This window comes from Carassius auratus, chromosome 14 (genome assembly GCF_003368295.1).
Source record: "Carassius auratus strain Wakin chromosome 14, ASM336829v1, whole genome shotgun sequence".
NCBI lineage: Eukaryota > Metazoa > Chordata > Actinopteri > Cypriniformes > Cyprinidae > Carassius > Carassius auratus.
Genome location: NC_039256.1, coordinates 33,051,077 through 33,076,115, shown reverse-complemented (window position 1 = coordinate 33,076,115; position 25,039 = coordinate 33,051,077). Strand labels below are relative to the sequence as shown.

The window sequence follows — 25,039 nt, the reverse complement described above, 5'->3', positions numbered from 1 at the left end:
CTCTTTCTCTTTCTCTCTTTTTTCTTGGTCATTACACACATTTTCCCGGAAAGTTGAACCGGACTCGCTGCATTTATGCTGAAGAATGTAAAGACTCGTGCCCGTCTTTGCACGTGCACGCGCTCGCTGAGAAATGACCTCAAAATATCGACCATCAATTTAAACACGTTAACCCGAATCAGAGACACGCTTTTAAAGGAAAATGCTCGTGTTGAGATTGGTTTTGTGTTTTTTAACTCCGCATGGGCCTCATAACAACCTCTCAAATTGACATAAACGGACTCAAAACTAACAGCAAGGCATTAATGTCAAATATGCCTCACATTTCCCAGCATTCATCATAAATCTGTCATTATTTTACACATTAAAATCTGAAGAAAAAAAACTGGATGAATTGCGATAAATATTCGGTGTTTTTAAATTGATATAACGCGCTCATACAGGCCTCGTGTGTAATCAAATATATTTCTATAATTATTTCAATTCAAACTGCATGCATTTAAAATGTAGCGCATTGACTCACTATTTGCATTGAAAAATATGAATTTACTGGTGTTTGGCATATACGCAGCAAGGGTTAATTATTAGTTTATTTGATTGTCTCCACACAAAACCTTATTTGGGCTCAAAGAATAAAACAATTTTAAAACAAGAACACAATGTCACCAGCTCGAGGAATAAAAGTTGCCAATCTTTGCGTGTATTAAAATGCCACGTGCTCAGAAAGCAGAGATGTGAAAGTGTGTTTCATCTCTCCATCCATCAGAACAGAGACGATCTTCATCATGTGTTCATGAGAGTTTAATGAGAAGAGACAGACAGAGTCTTACCGTGTCTTAGAGCTGCTTGTCTTTTCGTTTTTAGCTCGCAATAAAACACCATATCTGACAGGATTGAAAGAATCTGATCTGATGTAGCATTAAACAAACGCTTAAAGCTTTAAGTTTATTCCACTAGTCACTCAGTTCCGAGAATAACTCGGTATGTCAGTCAGAATAACCACAATAAACCAAGCGAGATGCAAGCTATGCTAATCTTTTATTGAAATATAATTCATACATTTATATACACAAAGTTAAACCGAATTAGCTCTGTAATATAGTCAAGTGTATTACAGAGTTGATGCCTTGATCTGATCATAAATCAAAGTGTTTGAAACGGCCGACAAAACAACATTAAATCATAACCCGATGCATGTGTTATTAGTTTCATGATTATTATTTTTGAACAGGGCTGTGATGGTTGCATAGTTTGGTTTTATGGTTTGCATTATTAATAATCTCAGTTACTTTATGTTTATTGCTGTTGCGAATTTCAGTCATTTTAATATTCCGAAGTTCCTTTTTTGTCTCCAATACATGAATGAGACTAAAATGCGTAAATGTGGAGAGAAGATTTTAGTTATTCTGAAATATGGATTCAACTTTAAAGCAGAATTCAGCAGTATGATAGCCTAAAATACCATACAGCACCCTCGGAGGAACAACATTTACATGCTTCTAAACGTGGATTTAACGATTATTCAGCGACTCTTCTTCTCTTCTGTCAAACTTACACTAGTTTAATGACTCCAGAGGGCTCGTGTCACGGGTCATTAATTCCATAATTTGACTTTCAGGATCTCATAAAATGCAGAGAAACACGACTGAAATTATGCTTTTAATGTGTGATTTCTTTTCCATTAAACAAAACAGGTAACACTAATATGAAAGCACACATAGGTGGAGTAAACGCTGAGACGTCACTGTTCTCTCGTGAGTCCATGTTTCCTGCCGTGACGAACTGTGGGAAAGTGCCGGTCTTACCGTTACCGAGAACAAACAACAGCAACGGCTGCTTTCCAACCAGAAGAGAGACAGTTTGCTAAAACCAGACATATTTTCCAAACATTGTGACACAAAATCCTGGTGGGTCTCTGAGGGTGCTTCTCAAAATAGTGAGGGGGCTCGAACCTTAATAATATCTATAAAGGTTTTATAAAGGTGCCGTCCATTGCTGTGGCGTAAAGAGCTGTTTACAATCTCTAAAACTCGCTCTTAATTATTGTAAGTTCTCTTCGATGCTCAATGAATCTCTCTACACTTCTTTATAATGAGATGATTCGTGCTGAACACAAATAGCGGAGGATGATTCTAGCATAAACGCATCTGATTGGCTGTTGGGTTCAAGAACTCGAGAGAAGTGTCTGTGATGCTGATGTGATCCGTAAGCCGTGGTTTGCCAAAATCCTCAGTGAAATGCCATTAATGCAGCTTTAGCTGAAGTTTGAGCACCCCGTAGAACCGGGCCTGGCGTGTTCAGGTAACGAATGTCTTGAGTCGAATAAATATTGTGTAAGTCCCGGTGTCACTGGCTTCCCGTGCACGCGGAGGACAGGCTCCAGGCGGGCAGGCAGTACGTGTACGGGTAGTAATAGGAGAGCAGCGGCGGTCGCAGTAGTTCTCCGGGGCTGTATTGTCTCCGGTCGTCCCGGACCAGCACCTTCACGGCCACCTTCTTCGCCGCCGGGGCCGAGGCCAGCAGATCGGCGGCCATCTGGCGTCTCTTGGTCTTGTACCGTCGGTTCTGGAACCAGATCTTGACCTGCGTCTCGGTGAGTTTGAGGGAGGCGGCGAGGTCCGCGCGCTCCGGTCCCGACAGATAGCGCTGGTGATTGAAGCGACGCTCGAGCTCGAACACCTGCGCGTGAGAGAACGCGGCGCGCGAGCGCTTCTTCCGCTGCTTGGGCTGATCGCTGCTCTTCTCCTCGGCGCCGGTGCAGTCTGCAAAACAACCCACACGCGTTACTGCATGCGCTGTTTGTAGATATAACTGTCTCTGAAGTTCAAAATAATAGAATAGAATAGAACAATATAATACCATGGTATCACCACGTGCGCGATAAACACCACCAACAACAAAGTCTACATTAATTAAAAAAAAGGTGCATGGACGTGCCATTTTGACTTGGAACATTGATACACACGTTTACAGGCATATAACCCACCTTTCTCTAACGATTTTATAAAGCATGTTCTTTTTGTACAATTGCCTTAAAAGTATCCTATATATATGTATATATGTATAATGTATAATATAATACCATGGACTTAGCACATTTGCGATAAACATAAAAGTATTTTATAGTTTGAAAAAAAAGTGCACGGCAGTGCTATTTTTGTCATTCAACCTTGAGAACACATAAACGCGTTTATAAAAGACACATTTCTCCGAAGTCGTTTTTGAAAGCGTGCGCTTTTTGCACAATTACCTCCAAAGTATAGATAATATAATACAATATTAGGACATGCGCGATAAACAAACAAACAAACAAAAGTCTACTATACTTAGAAAAGACTGCAAGGTAGGCCTACACGGTTATAAACACATATAGCCCATCTTTCTCTGATGAAGTCTTTCAAAGCATTCCCTTTTGTACAACTGCCTCTAACACCGTGATATTAGCAAATGTGCAACAAACAAAAAAGTTTATTAGTCTATAGAAAAAGATGCATGTTAGTTCTTTATATATAAATGGATGTGGATATATACATGGATATATATACACATTAAAGACTATTATAACTAAAACATAAAAATAAGTTTGTGTTTGATCAAGTATATTTCCAGACTCCGTTAATCCGTGCGAGTGTCGGACGGAGATGTTACTCACCGGACACACGCTCCCGGGCTCCGCAGTGCTCCGCCGTGGACTCCGGGTCCGTGTCTTCCGCTAAATCTGCGTCTTTCTCGGGCTTTGCGTCGATCTGCGCTTTACTGTCGGTGTCCTCGCTCATCCCGGAGTCCGAGTCGTAGTTCTTGTGCTCTCTCTCGTCGCTCCTGTCCGGTTCATCCATGCCACCGAAGATCTTCCAGCAAGCGCTTTTTGAGAAACAAACCTCCAGATCGTTCAAGTGTCGAGACTCGTCTTTTCGGTTCAGGATGGCTTGAATGGAGAACGGCATCAGAGAGTTACTGCGCACAGCCATCCTCGGCAGGAGAAGTCACTGTTGATTGTAAAGCGGCGGGGTTAGGAGCTCCAGATCCGGGTCAGATGGAGATTGAGCCCCGAGGCGGCAGCTCGCTCGCATCGCGGCGCGCGTGAAGGGGAGATCGGTGATGCGCGTCCACGTCGCCAGAACGCGAGTGTGAACGAACACAGCGCTACTGTACACTTCACCTGCGGCTGACACTGACCCTCAGCGCACTCCCATTGGCCAGACAGACACCCGTCCCAACTTCTGATTGGCTGCGGGGAGCGTCCACACATTTCAGAACACCCAGAACGCGTAACCCGTTAACCCTTAAACACCCGAGGAGAGCTGCAGCCCTGTGTGAAAAGAGATCAGTGACCCTTTAAATGACAGTGACGACTAAATACGAGCTGATGATAAAGTCGATCTACAAACACGAACAGACGCAAAAACTGAGTTTCAGGTGATTACGCATCGTTCAACTGAACATTTATAAGAAACAAAATAATTAAGGTCAACTCTATAATATTCAGTGTTCATCACATAAATCTCGCTTATGCGTGATTTTATTCTCAGGTCACTCGGATCAAATGGATTTACACTTGTAAGTAGCTATTTCTTTTAGATTAAAGAGCTGTCACTGTTTTCTTCTTTTCTTTTTTTTTTTTTTTTTTTTTTTTGGTCGCGACGGCCTTGTGTCCTTCGAGCTAATGGTGAATTATTTCTATATTTTGATTAATAATTTTAAATGTGATTATTAAAAGCACTGCATAACATATTTCGTTCATTCCACAAAAATAAAGTCGCTAATAAAAAATATGATAATAAATAATGTTTCGTCAAAATATTGTCGAATAATTTCGAACACATTTATGAAAGTGGAAATGAATGAGGCCTAGGAACTGTAGAAAATATTAATTCGCTATAGACTATGAATATGCGACTCTTGTCTTAATTTTCCATGTAACAGCAACAGCATTAGTTGTTATACTACTACTAGCCTACTACTAATAATATATATATATATATATATATATATATATATATATATATATATATATATATTTATCTTAATTGATTCTTATTCTTGATGCAGCTGATTTCGGCAGACTTTCATTCAAATACATTGCGAAGTGTCATTAAATAATTTATTTTTAGGCTATCTGGTTTAGATTCATATATAGGCTATATATATATATATATATATATATATATATATATATATATATATATATATATATATATATATATAGTTATGGTAGGCTATATTGTGAGGATTTACGACAAAAATAGTATTAGTTTAAACTGTAATATTATATTACGGCTATCTGTAAATATCTGAGGTTAATGTACATTTAATGAACCAATCCGGTTTGTTGATCGTTGACGGGTAATTATCAAATGTAATACAAAATTTTTTTAATTCAGTGTTAATTTCGATTCCGATTAATAAATCGCGATGTTGGACTTTAATCGTCATATTGTTTTTTTCGTGTTGAAGTTATAGCCTAAAGCCTTAATTCGATTCCTACATTAATAAAAGTAAAACAATGTTTATCTATCTCGCTTCTTTTCTCACAAACACAATCGCACTGCATTTAAACTGGTTTTCTATCGTTTTATTTTCTAATCCAGTATAATTGTATATATTTTCTGTCCTGCTTTTACCAAAACATCAGAACAGAAAATATAAATTCTGCTTTATTCACTATTAGCCTAATCAACACAAATAACTAAATTACGGCTGAAGTTTAATATAAATAGATCAAAGGATACAATATATCAGGCTACCATGAAATATGCAAGCCTACACTGAAAAAAATAGGCTACATGTTTCTTTTTTTATAAATGTAAGTATAGTTGCAAACAATTTATTTTACCTACATTTAATAAAGAAACTATTTTGTTAGTCAACTAAATGTGTTTATTTAAATGTATCTAAAATAAATTGTTTGCAACCACTTACCATAAAAAAATTAGTAAATTCAATAAATCATTCTTTTATTCAGTATAACACAGTTAATATCTAAACCTTCAGCAGTTAAACGGCTATGTTAATTCAGAGGCTGACATTGAGAATAAAGCACATCATTTAGCTACGAGCGAATTTAAATCTGAAGTTGTCTTTCTTTAAGGGTCTTAAAATCTTAATCTGTTAACATTATGATCCAAAAATGATTTTCTTGGTAAATATCAGTAAGTGTGCTGAACTCCAGCGCGCGCAAGACTCTCTCTCCATCTAGCGGCCGCGCGCCTCACTCACGCGCGCTGCTATCTGTCTGATAAGTGACTTGAACATTGTTGTTCTGCGCGTGACCGCAGATGTTTGCGGTGGTTCACCGCGAGCGTGCACGCAACATAATTTGCGCGCGCACGCGAAAAATAATAAAGGCTTCAGTAAACTTCAAAGCACTTCATTCCCGCTGTTTAACAAGGACGCTCGGAACCATCGAATCTACGTTTGAAATAAAGTCTCAAAGTCAAAGGTGGTGCATGCAGTCATAAATAGCCTATTTATTAGCAAATGACCCTGGAGGACAAAAGCAGTCATCAGTAGCACAGATGGACATTGGGTCAAAATTATACATTTCTCTTTTATGCCCAGAATCATTTGGATATTAAGTAAAGATCATTTTCATGAAGATATTTAGTAAAATTCCTACCGTAAATATATCAAAACTTAATGTTTGATTAGTAATATGCATTGCTAAGAACTTCATCTGAACAACTTTAAAGATGATTTTCTCAATATTTAGATTTATTTGCTCCCTCAGATTCCAGATAGTTGTATCTCAGACAGATATTGTCCTCCGAACACACCACACATCACTGAGAGATGATTCAGATACTGTATAAACCTCAGGGTCACACACATGTCGGCAAGAGTGAGTTAATCTGACTCAACTATGACCTCAGCGGGAAAATGATTCATAAAAAAGTAATAATAAATGTGCAGTTTAGCGTTGGTCTGTAGTCATTATAATTAATATTATTTTCATAGAGATCTGTGTGTGTGTGTGTGATATGACTGTCAGATGAGTTTAACAGTATCTGACGGAGCTTGTGTGTGTGTGTGTGTGTGTGTGTGCAGGACTCTTCAGGAGAAGACATTCGTGTATGAAAGTCCTTCTGTCTGGCTCTTCTTCCTGACAAAACTCATGTGCGGCGATTGAAAGCTCCTCGTCCACATGAGTGTGACCCGGTCCCTCATCCTCGCGGACACGAGCGGCTCGTCACGGACACGAGCACAGACGCGAGGGATGCTTATACTCACCTGAAAACGGAGAAGTTCACGCGCTGAACTGCGTTTAAGGCGCGGTCACGCGCCCCGCTGCTCGGAGACATTTCAACAGGAATCTATTTCCCGAAGGAGAGAAACTTTTCCACATTCACATTTCACTGTGGGATAAATGGCTCATTAGAACTGGCTTTACTGACCAACAGGAGGAAAAAAAGGTTAGGAAGTTTACTACATCGCTGCACTATTACACAACAGACCTCTGTCGTTAATGTTCGTCAAGCACACGGTGCATTCAGATCTCGGGAAGTGTGTATCGAGTTGGTTAGGGGTAATAGCGACTGGCTTTGGCCGTGCACCTTTTCCCGCATCGAGATCAAAACAATTATATATATATATTGTGCACCCTTGTCAAAAAATCCTATTGGAATTTCACTTTGTCCTATTGGATCCTACTGGATTCTTAGAATCCTATTGGACATTCTGATTGATTTTAATGGAATTTCACTTTGTCCTGTAGGATCTTACTGGATTCTTAGAATCCTATTGGACATTCTGATTGATTTTAATGGAATTTCACTTTGTCCTGTAGGATCTTACTGGATTCTTAGAATCCTATTGGACATTCTGATTGATTTTAATGGAATTTCACTTTGTCCTGTAGGATCTTACTGGATTCTTAGAATCCTATTGGACATTCTGATTGATTTTAATGGAATTTCACTTTGTCCTGTAGGATCTTACTGGATTCTTAGAATCCTATTGGACATTCTGATTGATTTTAATGGAATTTCACTTTGTCCTGTAGGATTTTATTTGATGTTTAGAATCTTATTGGACATTGTGTTTAATTGAATGGGATTTAATTTTTTCATGTAATCTTTTATTGATTTGTATTGGACATTGTGATTTTTTTTTTAATGGAAATTCACTTTGTCCTGTAGGATCTTATTTGATTCTGTCAATTACTTTTTAAGAGTAACTTTACTTAGTTTAGATTAGCACTGTGTGTGTGTGTACTTGTAACCCATAAAAATGCAGCCTACATATACACAAATATATATTTTTTTCATTCATAATACAGTAAGGCAAATATTTTAAATGATATAATATCCAAATAAGTTAAAATGTATTACATTTGACTAAGAATTCATAGAAACACAAACATCTATAATGGTTTTGTCGTGACGCTTCCCCTTTAAGAAATCCGAACGTAGTGCGCGTGACACTGTAGCGTGCATAATTTGAACGGTAACGGTCAGGGAGGAAGTTGTGAAATCGAGTGATTAATGTTGTTTAACTTGTTAAAAGTTTATTGAAAGACTCGTATATGATACTTATATGAGCTGCATCCCAAACTAACCATTCTGGTTGAAGTAATTATATCTGTTGGTGAGTTGTTGATCTAACGTTAGTTACTGTATCTGCTGATTAGTACAGCAGTAGCAAAAGCTAATTTAACAACTGATATTAATTAAATATTAATGTATGCCATTTATAATAAAATGTAATTGTATAAAACACTGAAGTAGCGAGTACAGAATGCCTGTTCTGCCACCATTTTGAGCGTTTTGAATTGTGCTTTACAGTTTTGTGTAGCGCTTTAACGTTATTTGTATTGATGGATTAATATGTTCTGTTGTGCAGGTCAGGTTTTATGTTCCAGTTAAAAAGTTTGACATGAGACCGTTCTCCCGTGATATGTGTGTGTACATGAAGACACGCATGACAAGAGAATAGATGTCGAGCCTTAGTCAGCTGAAGGACCTGTTACATTGCCTAACCAGTTGACCATATGCATGGTACTTCCGCATAAAGATAAGCCAATACTCGTAAACTTCCGGTAAAGCTGATTTAATGTTGTGGTTTATACAGGTACAGAAACATCTCCTGCCTAATTCTTGTCAGAAAAAAAACTTACAAAAAAGGTGTGCTTACAAACAGGTAAATAAAAAAAAAAAAACTGAAATAATGATTAAATTTAAATGTGTTGTACCTAAAAGTTAAATAAAAACTGTGTTGGACTTAATCTTTATTTGAGTTTAGTTATTTTTGCATTTAAGTTCAAAAGTATTGTGCTTTAACATTAATTTATAATTAAACTGGTGATTCAGCTACAGGGTCTTGTAGCACACTTTGAGAACCACTGGTTTAGGTGTAGGCTAACATTAGTGATGCTATCTCCCAAATTACATCACAATGCTCTGATTACCTTCTTACTTAGTCATGAACATTTTTTAAACCCTTATAATATTTGCCCACTCAACTCTGTAGCTGTGCAGTAAAATTCACTTTAAAGATTTTGACTCCAAATTTGTGTACTTTTTTTTGTACTGAAGTATAAATTATAGAAAGTGCAGGAATCAAAAAGTCTCATATCATTTAATAAAAATAAAAAAATGTCCCAACGCTAACAGTGTATAAGGGAGAATTATTTAAATAATTAATTAGTTAACTACAAATTAAATAAGTTAATTATTAATGGTATAACAATTAAATAATGCATTAAATATTTTTTATATTTTCAGATTTAATTTAGTAAAAAATTTTTTATTTTATCTTTAAATGTAAAAGCTGCTAAATATATTCAGTTAACAAAGACTTGTTACCGTTGTAGTTTTGTTAATCTGAATTTAGTTCAAATCACATAATGAATTTGAATTTGGCTTGTCTTCCGTTATTACTGTCAATCGAAGCAATGAGTCCAGAACAATTTAGCAGATTTACCTGCGTAATATTTAACACTAAAAAAATTTAATGGTAAATGTGGACGTTTCATCCTCTTAGATAAACAAAGATTTTCTTCAAATTGTGAATAGATTTTATTAGAGAAGCTGAGAAAAGGGCTCCCCCTTAAAGCACAGTACAACTGACTGTAAATGACTGAGCTGGCTTATCTAAAACCAGGAAGTAATCGTGCATATGTTCAATTGACAGAGCATTAGTGATTGCTTTGGAATATATTTGATACAATATTTTTCTTTTCGTTTTTTTTTCTCTGTTTTTACATTTCACAGAAATAGTACTTTATTACATTAAATGAACAGTTTAAATTCCCTTTGAGGTGTATTATACTGATTTACAATATCAAATTCTACATATTTTTTATGTTTTATTGTTCTGTGTTGTGATGTGATTGTATTTGCTATTATTATTATTGTTACAGTAAAGTGTTATTTTTATATTCAACTTCTGGTCTCTTGTATACACTTTATATGTTCCTCCTCACTCTAGATATGTTCCTCCCTTTGGGTCTAGAACTGGTTTAGTGTATATTTACATTGGAAGCACAAGTGCTACATATTGTGTGCGTGTGTGTGTGTGTGTGTGTGTGTGATCAATCCATTATCAGGGCCTTAGAAATTTTTCGTACTAATGCTGTATGCTGCACAAATCACCGCTCATGTTTTTTACAATGTTACTGAAGGTCATGCAACATACAATAAACAATGTCTACATCAGGGTGAGTTTAGGCAAACTGCAAGTACTATTTGTTCATAAAACAAATACAATGGAAAGTGTACCTTTTTAGAATAAAAAAAAAAATCCCATATAAACAGTCACCCAACTGGATCCCATTAAAATCCTATAGGACTGATCCTACAGGATATTTATGTCTTGTCCTACAAGACTATTCCTATCAGAATCCTATAGGAACGGTTCCAAAATATGATAGAAAATCCAATTAGAATCCTGTACAGTTTTCTTATTGGAATCCTTTAGGATTTTTTGACAAGGGCAGAAGCCTTCTATCATAATTTGCACACACAACTTTATTATAAACGTATTATATGCACGCCAAAGTTTATTTAGCGTATCAACAGCACGCTTTTCTGTTTTTATTTGGCTATTTAAACGATTTTCTATGAGACGGGGCTGCTCGGAAAACAGATTTAAAAGAGAATCCAGTTTCCTGAATTTGACCCTTATAACTGCTCTTGTGGTTCAGGGTCTCCCACACGATCTTCCCGATGTTTCTCTTGCTCTGTACTTCTGTGTTGTTCTGTATTCCCCGTGTGAGTACAGCTGCAGGTTCAGTTTGAAGGTGGCGCCACCGCGTGGAGAGCGCAGGTACTGAGAACAGCTCAAACTCCACAGAAACACTAGACACTAGTACATGCATTTTAAACGGAAACATTGGAAACTGACTGAATTTTAGCATTGCAGGTGTTTGCATGATATTTGTTTTGTGTATATATATTTTCATGGCGATTCGGAAAGACACACCTGTAAAAAGTTCTTAATTTTTTAACTTCAGTGGCTTTCTTTGTTATATAAAGTAAAAAAATAAAATAAATACATCATAATTAGCTTCGTGTCATTATGGTTTATTTATTATTATTCTTTATTAATTTAAATTCTACACTTTTATTTTATCTACCAAAATTAAGTGCCAATGGGATCAGAAAATAAACTCAAAGTGAGAGCATGATTATTTTCCTGACCACATCAGCAAGATGTTTATGTTTTCAGAAAAAACTCAAACCATTTTGATATCTTTCATCAGGTCACTTTGCTTCTTCGGTAAATGTTTCTTGATTTCAGAATGTTTCAGTATTTGTGCTGAAAACCAGACAGAGACACTGAGAAACATCATATGTTTTAGCATTATACAAGGGATCAGGTTTTAATTACTGTAAGCACAACTGTAAAGGTTTTTCTGTCATGTTCTGATCACTTGTGCAGTGTGTCTGAGGGACTGAGCTGTAAATGAAGGGAATAAGTGAATGGTTCATCTGAAGAGATCCTCCTGCTGGAAGAAACGAGATCACAGCTGTTTCCTGCAGCAGTAAACACCCAATAACACACGAGCCACGGATTCTGAACCACACACACAAGCTCACAGAAACATCAAATAACAATTAAAAACTTGCAAAAAAAAAAAAAAATCTAAAAACACCTAAAATTGGATCAGAGCAATATTAGGGTTTATAATAAAAAGGTAAAATATAAAATAAAAAATACTGACATTCACAGAATGAGCATCTCTGACACACACACACACACAGTTTCTGATGAACTGGATGAGTTACACACACAGCAGCTCTTCTTCCTCCGTCTGCAGATCTCCATCATGTTGATTCAGATTGATTTCCCAGTGAACTCCAGGAGATCAGGCAGACTCTTCATCGTTTGCCTCTTTTTGAAGGCGGCTCGTCAGATTTCTGTGCTCCACGTGTGCGAGGAAGTGCAGGACTGGAGTCACGCTTGCGTCCCCTCGCCGACCTGAGACACACACACACACACACACACAGTATCATTGTTCATGACCTATCATTAAAGAACACATTGCATCCCATAAACCAAAGCACATGATTGTTCTTTCATTTCCAGTGTGACGATTGAACAGTAAGTGATTTTTAACATCTTTTTTGACTCATTATTATTAGATCAGATTCACTTTCAGACATTTTTAAAAAATTTGTCAAAATGCAAAAGCGCTGTGTGCTGCTCAGTGTAGGATACAGGAGCGCCCTCCGGCGGCTGGATACGGTAATGTTTCTCTTGGTTCTAAATAAATGCGACTTACTGTATATACGTTAATAAAGTCCAGAAAAAGATATATAAAAAATAGATCAATATATAAAAATAAATATAAAAAAAACAGCAGTACTGAAAAAATGTGTAAGACACAAATCTAACAAGAATAAATATCATGGCAAAGGAGTTTCCAAATGATCGATTGTGTGATATTTTGAACACAGTGCTTCATTCTGCAGGAGATGTGAGACATTCTGCATCCTGTGTGCAGTTGGATTTGTGTGTAAGTTTTGAAAAGAACGAGGTTAGGTGTTGAAAATGTGAGTAAGCAGCTGAAACATCTGTAAATACAGTAAGAGGCTCTATATGAGCAGCTAGTTTTTCAGACTGACCGTGTGTTCGGGGAGCTTTCCTCTTTCCCGCTGAGTTTACTGAGCGCTCGAGTGGACGGTTTGCTGGGTTTATTCCTGAAACACAGAGCAGAGGAATGAGTCTGGAGAGACGGATCCGTGAGCTTCAGAGCTTCAGACGTCTGTCGTACCTCTCTGCCTCCAGACGAGACGCAGCTCGAGTCGTCGCTCTTCCTCTGCTCTCCTCTTCATCATCCTCTCTCTTCTCTGACGCTCCGGTGTCTGTGAACCACACAAACAGACTGAACACCCTCCTTACAACTCTTCTGATCAAACACTACAATACAGGGAAATTAGATTCAAATAAAATAAGATATGTATAATAAATGCAGTACTAAAACCATACAATAATGAGAAGTATACTTTAACACAGCTTCATAGAACTGAAATGTTTTCAAATAATATTTTATAGATATTTACAGTATTCATATTTTACAGCTGGTTATTAATTGAGTCTACACACCCGAGTCATCTGTGGCAGATGATGTTTTGGAGGGTCGTCCGCGACGGGTCGGTCTCTGCTGAACACACACACACACACACACACACACACACACACAGAGACACACAGACACACAGAGACACACACACACACACACAGACACACAGAGACACACACACACACACACACACAGAGACACACACACACACACAGAGAGACACACACACACACACACACACACAGAGACACACACACACACACACACACACACACACACACTAGTGTCAGTCACTCATACACCTTTGCTCGCACACAGATAGTGTTTCAGTTTGTTTGCTCACGGTCACATCTTCCTCCTCCTTCCTCTCCTCCTCTTCATCACTCGCTTTGATGGTGTCCTGATCTTCAGACGGAAATGAGCCCCAAAATGAGACGTTTAACAGAATGATCACGCTGCTCTTCCTCACACAATGAAGATTAATGTAGACGACTACTGACCTTCATCTTTTCTCTGTTTGGCAGATTGGTCTGGTTCCTCCATCTCTACTGTTGAGTCCTGCAGAAACACTCATTATAAAGCTCTTCATCTGTCACACACACACTAACACACACACACACACACACACTTGCTGACTTACTGGAGCCGAAGCAGGAAGATCGTCTGATCTCTTCCGTTTCAGTCCAGGTTTCACTAGAGAGAGACAGAGAGGTGAAGTGATGATCCACAGACGTGTGTGTGTGTGTGTGTGAGAGAGAGAGTGTGAGAGTGTGTGTGTGTGTGTGTGTGTGTGTGTGTGTCACCTGCAGGAGTGTCTCTGGTCTGAGCTGTAGAGCGGAGACTCCTGCGGTTCTGCTGAAAACAACATCAACACAAACACTTCAGTCCCATCACAAACTAGGATTCATCTGAAATCTGATCACATGACCTGGAACGAATCTCATCAGAGTCTTCAAGAATGATATTTTATTATAAGATATGAGTCCAATATTAAAGTAATGCTGGATCAGATAGTATTTCCGTCCTACACCAATAAAAACACATGTAAACACTTAAACCATCCGTAAATGTTTGGTGTGACGATGGCATCAGTCCTGGACAGTGAGTCTTTATCTACACACAAATAAATATAAACTGAAACTAGGATCTTAAGAAAAGCAGTGTCTCCCTGATTTTAAAACATTATATAAAATGATTATAGACTTTAACTTCAGTAGTCTAGGTGAACACATTCTCCAACAATTCAACACACTTCAAAATTGGGAAAGAGACAAAAAACAAGTTTAAAGCTATATGTGTAAGTCTTTTAAAAAGATAATTATTAAGTATTTTTTCTTTAAATCATGTTTTTCTCGAACTGATCAGGTGAACACACAATCAAATGCACCTCTTTTGGCTCCTCCTCCACGGCTGGCTCCGCCTCCTTGGGCTGTGAAGCAGAGCCTTATGGGAAAGAAGAGAAACGGTCACATGATCTGAGTGTGAGAGGAGAAGGGCTCGCTGCAGGCGTGATGAGACTCTTACGTGTTTCAGATGCTCTGGAGGATCTTCCTCTGCGTGTCCTGCTCGATCTCTCCTCCTCTTCATCCTCACACTGTCACATTACAGTTACTTCATTTATTTATTCACTGACAAACAGCATAGTTAAAGAACTGACTATGGAAGAAACTTAGACAAAATTATGACATACTAAGTTATGAGATGAAAAACACTAAATCGATCACAAGTGCAGTATGGAGTACCTCAAGGCACAGTACTAGGGCCACTACTCTTCACGCTTTATATGTTACCCTTGGGAGATATCATCAGGAAACATGGTGTTAGCTTTCACTGTTATGCTGATGATACTCAGCTCTATATTTCTTCACGGCCCGGTGAAACACACCAATTTGAAAAACTAATGGAATGCATAGTTGATATAAAAAACTGGATGATGAGTAATTTCTTACTGCTAAATTCAGAAAAAACAGAGGTGTTAATCATAGGGCCTAAAAACTCTACTTGTAATAACCTAGAACACTGTCTAAGACTTGATGGCTGCTCTGTCAATTCTTCGTCATCAGTTAGGAACCTAGGTGTGCTACTTGATCGCAATCTTTCCTTAGAAAGCCACGTTTCTAGCATTTGTAAAACTGCATTTTTCCATCTCAAAAAATATATCTAAATTACGGCCTATGCTCTCAATGTCAAATGCAGAAATGTTAATCCATGCATTTATGACTTCAAGGTTAGACTATTGTAATGCTTTATTGGGTGGTTGTTCTGCACGCTTGGTAAACAAACTACAGCTAGTCCAAACTGCAGCAGCAAGAGTTCTTACTAGAACCAGGAAGTATGACCATATTAGCCCGGTCCTGTCCACACTGCACTGGCTCCCTATCAAACATCGTATAGATTTTAAAATATTGCTTATTACTTATAAAGCCCTGAATGGTTTAGCACCTCAGTATTTGAATGAGCTCCTTTTACATTATACTCCTCTACGTCCGCTACGTTCTCAAAACTCAGGCAATTTGATAATACCTAGAATATCAAAATCAACTGCGGGCGGCAGATCCTTTTCCTATTTGGCTCCTAAACTCCTAAACCAGACAGAGAGAGAGGGAGAGAGAGAGAGAGAGAGAGAGAGAGAGAGAGAGAGAGGAAAACTGACCTCTTTAGTAGCCGCTTGCTCGTTTTCAGCATCAGTTCTGGTTTGATTCGCTGCCGTCAGAAAAACAGCATTTGAATTCAGATTCCACAACTGATTCAGGAATCATGACATCTAGAGTCAGTAATATGCTGTAAATATCAAAGTTTACATGAATCTTTGCTAGAACTACTAATGTTATGTAGTTATGAGCAGTGAGTGGTTTTCTCTATAAAGCAGAAGGTTTATTAGGCTGCTGTCACTTTAAGACCTAATGTACAGATCCAATACATTGACACACATCTGACTTCTTTCTCAACTGTTTACATTCACTTAAGACATAAATGACCGTGTTAACAAAGATACTCAACAAAGGGTATTTTAACATAAATTAAGTACCTACATTTCAAAAAATACAATTTTACTTCAAGCACCTTGTAAGCATCTTGAAACACATACACACCTGTCCTCTGAGCGGATGACCGTCCTCTCCGCGTGCCGCTCTCCGTCTGCTCCACCTGATCAGACAACATCATCAGTGACACACACAGGATTTCTGTTGAAAATCTGCAGATGAAATCATTCTGGTTCATTACCGTCTCAGAGGCATCTGATGACATCTGTTCCTGGTCGTCTGAGACGGATGCAGCGCCTGGATCAAACACACAGGATACACTCAGACGTGCTCCACACAATCACACTCTCACCATCAGAAACACACAACTCATCATCACTAACCTGTGTCTGTAGAGTCTGTCTGCGCTGGCTCCGCGGTATCAGTGTCCTTTACATCTGCAAAGAGGGTCTGCGCAGACTCATCAGTTTCAATCTCTTTTGTGAGGATCTGTGCAGATTCTGCTGTATCTGTGTTCTTTATATCTGCAATAAGGGTCTGTACAGACTCAGCTATATCTGTGATTTGGGTCTGCGCAGGCTCGGGTGTGTCTACATTGAGGGTCTGCGCAGACTCGGCTGTATCTGCGATGAGGGTCTGCGCAGGCTCGGATGTATCTGCGATGAGGGTCTGCACAGGCTCGGATGTGTCTGTGGTGAGGGTCTGCGCAGGCTCTGCTTTATCTGCGATGAGGGTCTGCACAAGCTCGGATGTGTCTGCGGTGAGGGTCTGCGCAGGCTCGGATGTGTCTGCGATGAGGGTCTGCGCAGGCTCGGATGTGTCTGCGATGAGGGTCTGCGCAGGCTCGGATGTGTCTGCGGTGAGGGTCTGCGCAGGCTCGGATGTGTCTGCGATGAGGGTCTGCGCAGGCTCGGATGTGTCTGCGGTGAGGGTCTGCGCAGGCTCGGATGTGTCTGCGGTGAGGGTCTGCGCAGGCTCGGATGTGTCTGCGGTGAGGGTCTGCGCAGGCTCGGATGTGTCTGCGGTGAGGGTCTGCGCAGGCTCGGCTGTATCTGCGATGAGGGTCTGCGCAGGCTCAGCTTTATCTGCGGTGAGGGTCTGCGCAGGCTCGGCTGTATCTGCGATGAGGGTCTGCGCAGGCTCGGCTGTGTCTACGTTGAGGGTCTGCGCAGGCTCGGCTGTATCTGCGGTGATGGTCTGCGCAGGCTCGGCTGTGTCTACGTTGAGGGTCTGCGCAGGCTCGGCTGTATCTGCGGTGATGGTCTGCGCAGGCTCGGCTGTGTCTACGTTGAGGGTCTGCGCAGGTTCGGCTGTGTCTGCAATGAGGGTCTGCTCAGGCTCATCAGTTTCAATCTCTGTTGTGAAGATCTGCGCAGACTCAGCTAAATCTGTGTTGTTTTTATCTGCATTGTGGGTCTGCGCAGACTCGGCTGTATCTGGAGGGACCGCTGGCGAGAGTTCAGCTGCATCTTCAGTAGTGACGGTCTGCATGGATTCAGCAGTGTCTGCAGTGAGAGTCTGCGTGGACTGAGCTGCGTCTGCATTGGTCGCTGGTGTAGATTCAGCTGCGTCTCCTGTACACATTTGAGCGTCTCTCTTATCCATCTGCTCATCACCAGTCTAAAAAGAAAAGCATAAACACATTACAGAAAACATAATTTGAACAGCAGATTAAAAACAACTTGGTTAAAAGCAGCTGCGTCTAACAACTGTGATCGACATGATGCCTCTAGAGTATTTTACTCCAGCAAGATGTCACTGCAACTCAGACAGCATTTCAACACATCATGTATTTACCTCTGATGTCACTTCCTGTGACCCGGGAGCCTCTGTCTCCATGGGCTCCGCTGCGGCGGCAGATATAGTGATTACACCGGACTCGGTCTCAGAGCACTCCAACACACTTCCTGTGTCCACAATGCCTACAGGAAGTGTCTCCACTGCGATCTGAGAGTCTGTGGCTGTGAGATCCGAGGAGCGAGTGATATCCGGATCCATGGAGAGCAGCGTGAGCGCCGCCTCCTTCATCTTCCTATCGGCCTCCGTTTCTTGCTGTGAGGTGCGGACGTCCATCAGGCTCAAGAGGGCGTCGGCTTCTGCAGACAGAGGGCGGGGCTCTTTAGGCACCGCCTCCTCGTCCTCAGATTCGGGAGTGACGTCGCTCAGGGTGGCGTAAGGGTCGTCAGGTAAAGGTGTGGTACTGGAGACGGTATCTGGCAGATTCTCCTTCCCTCCCAACTTACTGTCTGAATCTTTCTGCCCCTTCTTCTCAGTCGTTTTCTTCACAACCTTCGCGTCCTTCATTTTCTCCTCTGAAGTTTTCTTGTCGTCTTTTTTCTGTTCTGAAGTTCCTGGTTTAGTCTTGGCTTCTATTTTTTTCTCTGATTTGGGATTCTGGGATTTAGACTTGTGTTTCTCCGTTAGGGATTTGACCTTCAGTCCTTCGGTTTCCAAGCCAGATTTCTGCGGATGAGTCTTGTCCACAGACGAATCCTTCCTATCCATCCGTACCTTGGGCTTCTCTCCCGGTTTAGCCTCCGAGAGGCTCTTTGACCTCTTGGGAATCTCTTTAGGCTGCTTGTCTTTCTTCTGGCTGACCTCTGAACCTGTCTCGACCTCTGACCTCTCCTCTGAGGAGCCGGTGGAGTCCAGACGCCGGAGCTGCTTTGAATCACCCTTCGGTTTCTCCTTCTCATTCACAGCCATCTTTCCTTTCTTCAGATTCCCTTCATCTGTCGCTTCAGACACACTTGTCTTGCCTTCTCGGGAAGACACAGAACTCTTCCTGTCTTGCTTGACCTTTGACCCCTTCTTCTCATCAGCTGCTCCTTTCGCAGTCCCTCCATCTTTCTCGTCGGCCGTGGCGTCTCCGCTCTTCCTGCTCTCCGTCTTGTGTTTGTGCTTGAGCCGTTCGTCAGGGACGCCACGCTCTTTCTCCTTCTCTTTGCGCTCCTTTTCTTTGGAAAGCGAGTCTTTGCGAACGGTTTTCCGGCGTTCTTCTGTTCCCAGCTCCAGGTCCAGGATGAAGGAATGAATGCGGTTTTTTTCAGGGACTTTCTCCTCGCTGTCTGTCTTCCTCCTGCGCTGCTGCTCCTCCAGATCAGACGGCCGTCGCTTCAGACCCGCGGGCTTCACCTGCAGAGACACAGAAGTGTTCACTACAGAGAGAGACAGAGAGAGAGAGAGAGAGAGAGAGAGAGAGAAAGAGAAAGAGAAAGAGAGAGAGAGAGAGAGAGAGAGAGAGAGAGAGAGAGAGAAAGAGAAAGAGAGAGAGAGAGAGAGAGAGAGAGAGAGAGACAGAGGGACAGAGAGAGAGAGCGCTGGAGACTGAGACACACTTACATCTTTATTGACTGAATCACCTTCAGTATCACTTTTCTTCCTCTCATCCTCTTTTCTGTAGGACACAGTTGTACACACACAGCAGCGGTCAACCATTTGACGGCAAACAAAAGAGCATGGCTTCAACAACACCATTGTCTGTTTGCATGTATAGCTTGAGAAATAATTAATTGCACTTGAAGCTTTTGTAAAATTCTGATTATAAAACAGATCATCCTGGTCCTTGATTCTGATTGGCTGAGATGTGTTGTAAGTTACTCTACAAACACACACCTCTTTGTTTACATTTGTGTGTTGCTCAGCAACCACTTTGTTGCAACCACAACTGTTTCTGAGGAAATTGTTTGGTGGAAGAAAACTGTTTTTATCAATATCATTAAACTATATCTGCTCTGTTTTATTCTGTGAAACCTTAATATGTATATATGGAATAATTGTTTAATAAACCCAATAAGCCCCTGTGAAGACGTGGTTTACAGTGAATTTATAACAGCTAAGAATGTTTTAGGCGGGCTAACAATGCCTCTTAGCTGTAATAAATTCAATGTAAACCACAGTACTTTGAACTTATTGCTTGAAACAAACACCCAAAACTGCATATGGCATCATACAGGCAAACAATGTTTAAACTTGAAATTGTGGAGAGGACATGATGATGTTGGCATTGCTTGGGAATTATTTGCCATTATTTGATGATGTAAACACCTTAATCATAATATTGTCTAATTTAGAATAAGGTAAATAATTTAATTACTAATAATTTTGTAAACGTAGTCAGTGAGTAAACGTAACCGTAGTCTGTTTTCAGGGCTGAAACAATTACACAACATTATCGGAAACAAAAAACTGTCGACAAATATTTTGTAGTTGAAAAGTCATTTGATCTCATGTAAGGGCCTGTAATAACGCGATGTTGACCAGTGTGGCGCTGTAGAGCAAGACTGAAATTCGGCTCTCCTGGATGCAATTCAAGAAAAGACGACGCACACAAGACTTCTCAATTAACGAAATAAAAACACAACAAAAATGACAGCGGTGAGAAAACAGCAGTTAAGAAAGCATCTGATCATAGCCATGTGGATAAGTTTGCATGACCTCAGCAATTGGTCCTCCAGTAAATTAGGACCGATTGATAAAAAAAATAAAAACAAAAAAAAACAGTGGCAATGACACTTTCAATCAGAATTACAACCTGATTTTCTGTTATAAAACAGCTCTCCAGTGTGGTGCAAACTAATGACTAATGAATATATAATATTTTTATGTAATATCAATATTTTTACTACCTGTAAAAGCTGAATAATATAACAAAGCCTACTGATTAACCAAGTCTCTGAATTTCTGCACACAACAACCTCCTTGACAGCAAAAAATCTGGCTTCAGAAGTGGACATTCAACGGAGACGGCCTTGCTCTCAGTTGTTGAAGCTCTAAGACTGGCGAGAGCAGAATCCAAATCTTCAGTACTTATCCTGCTTGATCTGTCCGCTGCTTTTGACACGGTTAACCACCAGATCCTCCTATCAATCCTACTGGCAAAGGGCATCTCAGGAACAACACTTCAATGGTTTGAGTCTTACCTATCAGATAGGTCCTTCAAAGTATCTTGGAGAGGTGAGGTGTCCAAGTCACAACATCTAACTACTGGGGTGCCTCAGGGCTCAGTTCTTGGACCACTTCTCTTCTCTGTCTACATGGCATCATTAGGTTCTGTCATTCAGAAACATGGCTTTTCATACCACTGCTATGCTGATGACACTCAACTCTACCTCTCATTCCATCCTGATGATCCAACGGTAGCTGTTCGCATCTCAGCTCGTCTAACAGACATTTCTTCCTGGATGATGGACCATCACCTTCAACTCAACCTTGCCAAGACAGAGCTGCTTGTGATTCCAGCAAACCCATCGTTTCATCACAATTTCACCATCAAGTTAGGCACATCAACCATAACTCCTTCAAAATCAGCTAGAAGCCTTGGAGTTATGATTGATGATCAGCTGACTTTCTCAGACCACATTGCTAAAACTGTCCGATCCTGCAGATTTGCTTTATTCAACATCAAGAAGATCAAGCCCTTTCTTTGGGAACATGCTGCACAACTCCTTGTTCAAGCTCTTGTTCTGTGGCTGGACTATTGGAATGCTCTCTTGGCAGGTCTTCCAGCCAATTCTATCAAACATTTACAATTAATTCAGAACGCGGCAGCAAGATTAATTTTTAATGAGCCAAAAAGAATACACGTCACACCTCTGTTTATCAATTTGCACTGGCTTCCAATAGCTGCTCTGCACCCATTTACCTAAATTAGTTACTTCAGACTTATGTGCCTCTAGAAGCTTGTGTTCTGCAAGTGAACGTCGCTTGATTGTTCATCCCAAAGAAGCACAGTCACTTTTACAGACTTTTAAATTAAATGTTCCCTCCTGGTGGAATGACCTCCTCAACTCAATCCCAGCAGCTGAGTCCTTAGCCATCTTCAAGAATCGGCTTAAAACACATCTCTTCCATCTTTATTTGACCCTCTAAATTTAACACTCACTATTCTAATTCTATTCTTTAAAAAGTCTTTAAACTTTTTGTATTTATTATTTTCTTTTCATTTATTTTGCAATTATGTGTGTGTGTGTGTGTGTGTATATATATAAATGAATAAATGTAATGATTAATCAGTGAAATAATCAACAATTAGTCAATGAATCGCTGTAATAATCATTAGATGAATCGATTATCAAACATAGATTGTTGCAGGCCTAGTGTGTTTATACATTATATGGAGCTTCCTGAAAACCACCAGCACCAATCTGATCAGCTGACTTTAGAGAACCAAAGTGTGACCCACAAACCTGGAGTCTCTCTTTCTCTGTCTGCTCAGAGCCACTTTCTTCTCAAGAAACTTCTTCTCTTTTCGAGCCTCTTTGGCTCGAGGTCTCTGATCCGCAGAGAGACTGGCCAGTTTCTTCCGATCTGAGGAGAAGACCTTGTCAGAGATCCGATCATTGACACACACACACACACACACACACACACACACACACACTGCATGTACCCTGTTCCTCGTTCTGAGCTGCTCTCAGTCTGCGTTTCTCCTCCATTCGCTCGCGGTTCTGCTGCCGCTTCAACAGACGCTCCTCTTTGTCTTTGGCCTGAAGAGTGAAAGTGAGATTTATATCAGAATCAGATCGGAATGGTTTGAACTTGGGATTAATCGATGATTGATTAATTGTCGATAAGAGATGCGATCGATTAAGGCAGTCGATGGTCGGTTGACCAATGTAGTATAGTGCTGCGTGCGGCAACTGATATGAGTTTCAATACTGTCTTAAAAAAATGCACTTATATAGTAGACAAAGATTAAATATAATATATTTAATGCCTAAAAATGTGTATGCATGTTTGTCATCAGCTGGCAGCGCAGAGGAGAGAGAGAGAGTTTATTTAATTGATTCAGGTATTTTTATTAACAATATTGGAAAGAAAAAGTTTTTATTTAAGCCTATTGCTTTGCAATAATTTTTATAATATGGATGTTTATGTTAATTGAATTATGTTTGACGGTTGCACTTTTTTATAAACTGCTATTTGCTGCTAATAAAAGTTGTTGATATTGTTGCGCATGCTATTTTGTTATTGTTTCAGTATTAGTGTTTGGAATTCAGTTTCTGAACAGTTTGGTGATGCTGTCTGAGCCTTACGTTATAATTTTTTTATTATTCACGATAATACCGTATGCTGAGGTAAAATAGGGAGGAGGTTTGACGGTATCAAAATTTTGATACCCCCAAGCCTAGCGCATGTATATTCTAGTGATTCAAATTTACATCACAGTCTGTTCATTATCAAATTAAACAGTCAACTAAACATTTAAAAGGTTTCACTGGTCAGTTTAAATAGACCGTATACCGCTCCTCTCTGCGGTTATCCCAATGATGTTTTTGCTCATATGAAGAGGATCATCTTTTCTGTCTGTGTGCGAATGTGTAAGTAGTTTACATTATAAATAAAAGTTTAACATTCAAATACATCGGGAATATGGAAACATTTGGATTTGTGCCGAATGAGACATGAGCAGTAATCTCCAAATAAATGTAGTCAAACTCGTGCTCGCTCGTCCTCGTCTGCACACACACACTGTCAGGATCTAATGCACTGTAAGCTGGATCTTTAAAAACAATTAGGCTAGGCCTACCTGAACACAAAAATACAGAATCGGACATTTCCTAGAGTTTTGCAGCAGCATTGTTCAGACCTCAACACAAAACATTGCAATTGTGTTTTAAAATTAATATACCATTAAAAGAGGCTCGTTCAGTGGTCTCCGTGCCAGAAAACAATAAGAACAATTGTGTGGGCTGGGCTGAAAATGTGAATTTTCTATTTTACAAACATTCTTCAGTTGGATAAACAAATATTGATTCTTAAATCCTAAGATTCATCAGTGTGGGTTTTAGGACAGCCATTGTTTATATGTTTATTAAAAAACACACACATTGGAATTGAAACATAATGTAATCATTCAAATGTATTGTAACGTCATTATTATATCAACTGCTTTATGAGCAATTCAGATGTTTGTAAAGAAATATTTAACTAAATTATCAATTTTATTAATATAATAGTGTTGTTAAAATAGTCATCAGTTTGCCTAAATGTATTTATTGATTAACTGTTTTTCTAACGTTACATCGTGTAATTAATATAAAAACACTACAAAATATAGTTTACCTACACAAAATGTTTGTTTTACACATATTTAACATGTGTTTAGTACTTCCTTTTTTTATGCAAAAAAATTGATTTATAATTTTACCCCTAATGAACTTTCGAAATATAGACTGTTTCAAAGCAGCTTAATGGTGATAAACAAGATTTTTATTATGAATGTCTTCTAGTTTCATTATTCATTGTACAGTATTTGGTAAACACAAGTATATTGTATATTTCTGTGAGACCGAGCAGCTTCACACATGATTAATTCTGCGGGTGTTTGGTGAAGTGTTTGTAGAGGTGCTCTCACCACCGAGCGTCTGCGCTGCTCCACCGTCACCTCGTCATCAGAGTCGCTGTAGTAGCGCGAGTACAGGAAGGGCTTGTGTACGTATCCCTGTCTCACACCACGAGGCTTCTTCTCCGAGTCGTCCCCGGCCGCCGTCTCCCGCCCCCCTCACCTACACACACACACACACACACA

General features: G+C 39.7%; 2 protein-coding genes across 2 annotated transcripts; both read right to left on the bottom strand.

The window, feature by feature from the left end:
* Positions 1 to 1,050: 1,050 nt before the first annotated feature.
* On the bottom strand, positions 1,051 to 4,301 carry LOC113114410 (homeobox protein Nkx-3.2-like). The gene is made up of 2 exons (XM_026281344.1): positions 3,653 to 4,301; positions 1,051 to 2,762 (listed from the first exon to the last, which is right to left on the bottom strand). Exons 1-2 carry the CDS (start codon positions 3,966 to 3,968, stop codon positions 2,347 to 2,349), a joined length of 732 nt encoding a protein of 243 aa, XP_026137129.1. The 5' UTR covers positions 3,969 to 4,301; the 3' UTR covers positions 1,051 to 2,346.
* A 7,486-nt stretch (positions 4,302 to 11,787) lies between these two features.
* On the bottom strand, positions 11,788 to 25,008 carry LOC113114361 (biorientation of chromosomes in cell division protein 1-like 1). Its single transcript, XM_026281275.1, has 19 exons — positions 24,866 to 25,008; positions 22,898 to 22,994; positions 22,695 to 22,815; positions 19,849 to 19,903; positions 18,304 to 19,641; positions 16,890 to 18,126; positions 16,748 to 16,803; positions 16,615 to 16,669; positions 16,176 to 16,225; positions 15,047 to 15,116; positions 14,910 to 14,965; positions 14,326 to 14,377; positions 14,163 to 14,215; positions 14,023 to 14,080; positions 13,866 to 13,927; positions 13,546 to 13,603; positions 13,214 to 13,304; positions 13,065 to 13,139; positions 11,788 to 12,417 (listed from the first exon to the last, which is right to left on the bottom strand). Exons 2-19 carry the CDS (start codon positions 22,941 to 22,943, stop codon positions 12,318 to 12,320), a joined length of 3,633 nt encoding a protein of 1,210 aa, XP_026137060.1. The 5' UTR covers positions 22,944 to 22,994; positions 24,866 to 25,008; the 3' UTR covers positions 11,788 to 12,317.
* Between the last annotated feature and the right edge of the window lie 31 nt (positions 25,009 to 25,039).

Coding starts and splice junctions, on each gene's coding strand:
- LOC113114410 (XM_026281344.1), bottom strand. CDS start 3,968: ATGGCTGTGCGCAGTAACTCTCTGATGCCGTTCTCCATTCAAGCCATC. Junction 2,763..3,652: donor AGCCCGGGAGCGTGTGTCCG/GTGAGTAACATC, acceptor GTTGTTTTGCAG/ACTGCACCGGCGCCGAGGAG.
- LOC113114361 (XM_026281275.1), bottom strand. CDS start 22,943: ATGGAGGAGAAACGCAGACTGAGAGCAGCTCAGAACGAGGAACAGG. Junction 19,904..22,694: donor CAGAGAAAGAGAGACTCCAG/GTTTGTGGGTCA, acceptor TGTGTCCTACAG/AAAAGAGGATGAGAGGAAGA. Junction 16,226..16,614: donor GTCATCCGCTCAGAGGACAG/GTGTGTATGTGT, acceptor TTCTGACGGCAG/CGAATCAAACCAGAACTGAT.